The 4,484-nt window shown below is 36.5% G+C and overlaps 1 protein-coding gene across 1 annotated transcript; it reads right to left on the bottom strand.

Moving 5' to 3' along the window:
- Positions 1–348: 348 nt before the first annotated feature.
- LOC118828966 (olfactory receptor 13A1-like) lies at positions 349–1,296 on the bottom strand. The gene has a single exon (XM_036735883.1). The coding sequence runs from the start codon at positions 1,276–1,278 to the stop codon at positions 349–351; it is 930 nt and encodes a 309-aa protein (XP_036591778.1). The 5' UTR covers positions 1,279–1,296.
- Positions 1,297–4,484: the final 3,188 nt, after the last annotated feature.

The following is a 4,484-nucleotide window of genomic DNA, read 5'->3' as shown; positions in this document are numbered from 1 at the left end:
CTCTCTCTCTCTCCCTCTGTCTCTCTCTCTCATACTCTACTATTTCTAAAAGAGCAAAAGGAAGAGAGAACATCCACCATCTGATTCTGGCCTACCATATTTGCAAATTCCCTTGCAGGCCCATTACATCTGTATTACCACTCAAAATTGATGAGAGGGTTCTGTAAACTGCACATCTATGAGTACAAGAATAACTTATCATTGATACTCTAGCACCTGAGACTATACAGTAAGAAAAATCTTTGGGGTATTAGAAAATCAATTAAAGTCTTGGGACTTTCTATCAGAAGTACAAGAATACACTTATCCAAATCAATCCAGTCCAGAAATCTATACATTTCTAAGCCTTCACTTACTAAATAGAGGCAGTTTTCTGAGGGCTTCCCTGACATCCTTGTTCCTCAAAGTGTAGATAAGAGGGTTTAAGGTGGGGCTAACTGCTGTATATGACACAGCCACCAACTTTGCACTTTGGGGAGAATAGTTAGAGATGGGACTTACATAGGCATAAAACACAGTGCAGTAATACATGGTGACCACAATCAGGTGGGAGGAGCAGGTAGAAAATGCTCTCTTCTTGCCCTCTCTGGTACGGATTCTCATGATGTTAGAGATGATGAAGCAGTAGGACACAATGGTCAGCAGGAAATTCGGAACTGAGAAGAAGACATCAGCAAGGAGTGTCATGATATCATTCACATATGTTGAGGTGCAAGAGAGAAGCAACAAAGGGGGGATTTCACAGAAGAATCGATCAATGATGTTGGGGCCACAGAAAGATAATCTAATCATAAGCCCAGTATTGATGATTGCATTAAGTCCACAGATGCTCCATATGCCAACTGCCAGAAGGATGCAAATCTTCTTGCTCATCATGGTGCTATAGTGCAAGGGGTGGCAAATGGCTGCATACCTGTCATAAGCCATGGCTGTGAAGAGCAGGAGCTCACCAGATATAGACCAGCCAAGGAAGTATACTTGGGCCATGCATCCACCATAGGAAATGGTGTTCTTTTCTGAAACCAAGTTTTCCAACACCTTGGGAAGAACAGAGGTTGTGCACATGATGTCTAACATAGACAAGTTGATTAGGAAAAAATACATAGGTGTGTGAAGAACAGAGCTCCAAATGACCAGCACAATGATGAGGAGGTTCCCAGTGAGTGCAGCTGTGTATAAGGAAAAGAAACTGCCAAAGAGCAAGATCCTTAATGGAACACTATCTGAGAAACCTTGAAGGATGAACTCAGTCACCTGTGTCTGGTTATTCAGCAACATCCTGTTGAGCGCAGAATTTTCCACACTTTTTCTCTTGTTGTCTTCCAATACCAGTTGAAATAGTTACATAATTCTCTGGTTCTCTCTCCCAACTAGCTGAATTTTAAGAGAAAACAATTTTTAAAAAATTAATCTATGGAAAACATATAGGAATAATCCAGGCGATCCCATAATTTATTTGCATTTTAAATTTGGAATATGAGTCAGTGAACAAAAAAACTTAATTGGAATATGAATCAGTGAACAAAAACAACTCAATTCAATTAATATGAAAGTTACAAAACAATTTTTAAAAGCCTGGATTATCTTCCTAATGCAGAAGGAATCATAGGGTACTTTTGTACAAATACTTATGAATAAACATTTATGGTGCCTACTATCTGCCAGGTCAGGATTTGAACCCTCAATACAGTATTTTTTTCAACTAGAACACTTTTATATTTCTTCCCAAAATGCAATGACTAAAATATACATTCATTCCAGGTTTATTGACAGCATGGTTTTCTGAAAGGGCAAGACAACAATTTATCCTTTATTTGAACTTTGGCTGGAATGCCAGCTGGGTAAGACATTGGTGTGATCTTGGTAAATTATCTAATTTCCCTGGGCCAATATTTCTCCATCTATAAAATTAAAGGGCTAGATTACCTTGACCTCTGAGGTCCTGTCCAATTTTGAATTGATATGATTCTATGATCCTGTAACTTCCAGTATCTTCCTCAAATAATTTCCTCTAACTACAGATGGCTGAGAAGGTGCTAATCTGCATTGATGGAAGGAGTTTATTTCCCTGCAAATTTTCTATGCCAATGAAATCACAAGTCCATCCTAGTCTCAGCCAAAAAATTAAAAGTCAGTACAACCAATCCAACTTGCTTTGTACCTATTTACATTCATACAAATTTAATTCAGTACATAAAATGTTACAGCTTTTCAAACACTGTCCCTATGTCTACATCAGCAGTCTTGGTCTATTCATTCATTTTCATTTTCTCTTACCAGGATAATCCTGAAGAAAATCTGAGAAATCCAGATCTTGGATGAATCACTTAAACTCCCTCTGCCTTAATCCCTCAACTGCAAAATGAGGTGGTTGGACTGGATGGTCTCTAACATTCCTTACACTTCTAAATCTATGGTTATATTACTTTTTGACACTCTAAAATAGTTCACACTTCCAATATCTCAGTTGTTCAAGAGGTCTAGGGAATGAAAGATTCCAAAATGTCTATAGTTTGCTAATTAGAAAAATACATTTGGCTTGACACAGAAAAAATGGGGCCTTAAATAGAGGCTTTCTTTCATGTACAAAGGTCCTGGGGGAGAGACGTTGAAAGCTCCTTCTTCCTCATCAAAGAGAGATGGGGGACTGCTAGGAACAAATGCTACATACATTGCAAATAGAATCTCTGCATGTTTCTCATTGACTTTCTTTGTCATGATGGAGAGATAATGCAGAGGAATGTAGGCGTGTCAGCTATCAAGCAAGGGAAATAAGTGCCACGTAAAGACAAAGGACTTCAAAGAAATGTTTTTTAAATATTTCAGTCCAACAGAAATTCCACCAAAATTCCATATATATATATATATATATATATATATATATATATATATATATATACACACATATATATATATGTATGTATATATATATACATATATATATATATGTATGTATATATATGTACACACATACTTTATTCAATATCATGTAAGTTATTGGATAAATTTGACAATGGATATGACTGTTTAATGATCACTGACGTGTCAATGATAAATATAGGATCTATTTACAAACACACACACACACACACACACACACACACACACACACACAGGGGCAGGGTGGGGGGGAGGAATCGGGGTTAAGTGATTTGCCCAGGGTCACACAGATAGTAAAATCCCAGATATGAATTCTGGTTCTCCTGACTTCAGGGCCAGTGCTCTATCCACAATGCCACCTCCCTGCCCCTTTATTCAAAATATTAAACCTCTTTTACTGTGATTTTTCCATCTTTCAGTTCTGTCAAATATTTTTCATGTTTATCATCCATGTTATCTTTCTCACTTTTGTTTTATCTTACATAGAGTGTGATTATAGACCCTACTCAGGTTTATAGAAATCACATTTGGGGGTATGACACAAAAGAATTTCAACTGGTATATTACTTGCCAACAAATTTTGTCCACGAATAAAATTTCAAGTATTATTCTATCAACTTGGCAGTTCTCCAAATAACTTACATAATATTGCATTTTCCTTATAAATAGGCAAATATTTTGGGACTTCACTGTTTACTATCTTTTGGCTGTAATTTATTAACACATTAAATAAGGTTTATCTTGAAACATAATGTGATATGACCTACATGACCAGCTTTGGAGTGAGAAAGATTTTGATTCAGGTCCTGACTCTAACACTTTCCACCTGTGTAACCAAAGGCAAATCTCTTCACCTCTCACTCTCTGAGGGGACTCTCTAAGACTAAAAGTCACATATAAATTGCTTGAATTCTATCAGTGAAAAGAGCTTTTATGCTTTGAATGTAAAATATCCACCTTGAGTTTCTGTCAATGAAATCACAAGTATAAATCCAAACAAGGAAACAAATGTCTTTTTCCAGGCATCCATTCTAGGGAAGATATACACAGAAATGTCAATTTATTCTGATCTTTTATTACGTCTGAATAAAATAGTTTCTGTCCTATGCCAGCATTCCTAGCAGTCTGTGGGTGAACTCTTTTTAATATATATTGTCTAGTGTGGAATTTTCTGAATATGTTTTTTAAAAGTCTAAAAAATTATTTTCTCCTATACCTACTCAGCCTACTCAGGTACTGTTTCTTCTCTTACAGAAACTACATTTCCATTCTCAAGATAGTTCAGGCTCATTGAAGGGATTAGGATTCCCTTTATCTGTTAAGATTTTTGGCTTGATAGATTACTCTATGGCTTAATAGATCACTCAATCGAGTACATCATATATATCTTAACTTCCCTTGACATCCTATGGGGGATCTTAGCTTGGATGCTATGGGTGCAGGACACTCAATGTAATTAACACTACATCTTTATTTACTGCCAAGCATTTCAATTTATCTATTCTTTTTTTTCAGGGTGCGGGGAGGATTGGCTTTTAGATTTTACATGCCACTGATCTAGTCAAATGTCCCCAGGACTTAGGTCTAAAAGATCTGAGTTTGAA

This window comes from Trichosurus vulpecula, chromosome 8 (assembly GCF_011100635.1).
Source record: "Trichosurus vulpecula isolate mTriVul1 chromosome 8, mTriVul1.pri, whole genome shotgun sequence".
Taxonomy (NCBI): domain Eukaryota; kingdom Metazoa; phylum Chordata; class Mammalia; order Diprotodontia; family Phalangeridae; genus Trichosurus; species Trichosurus vulpecula.
The sequence above is the reverse complement of the archived record's forward strand: the minus strand, read 5'-3'. Positions and strand labels throughout refer to the sequence as shown.

Excerpts from the sequence above, each read along its gene's own strand:
- LOC118828966 (XM_036735883.1), bottom strand. The coding sequence starts at position 1,278 with ATGTTGCTGAATAACCAGACACAGGTGACTGAGTTCATCCTTCAAGGT.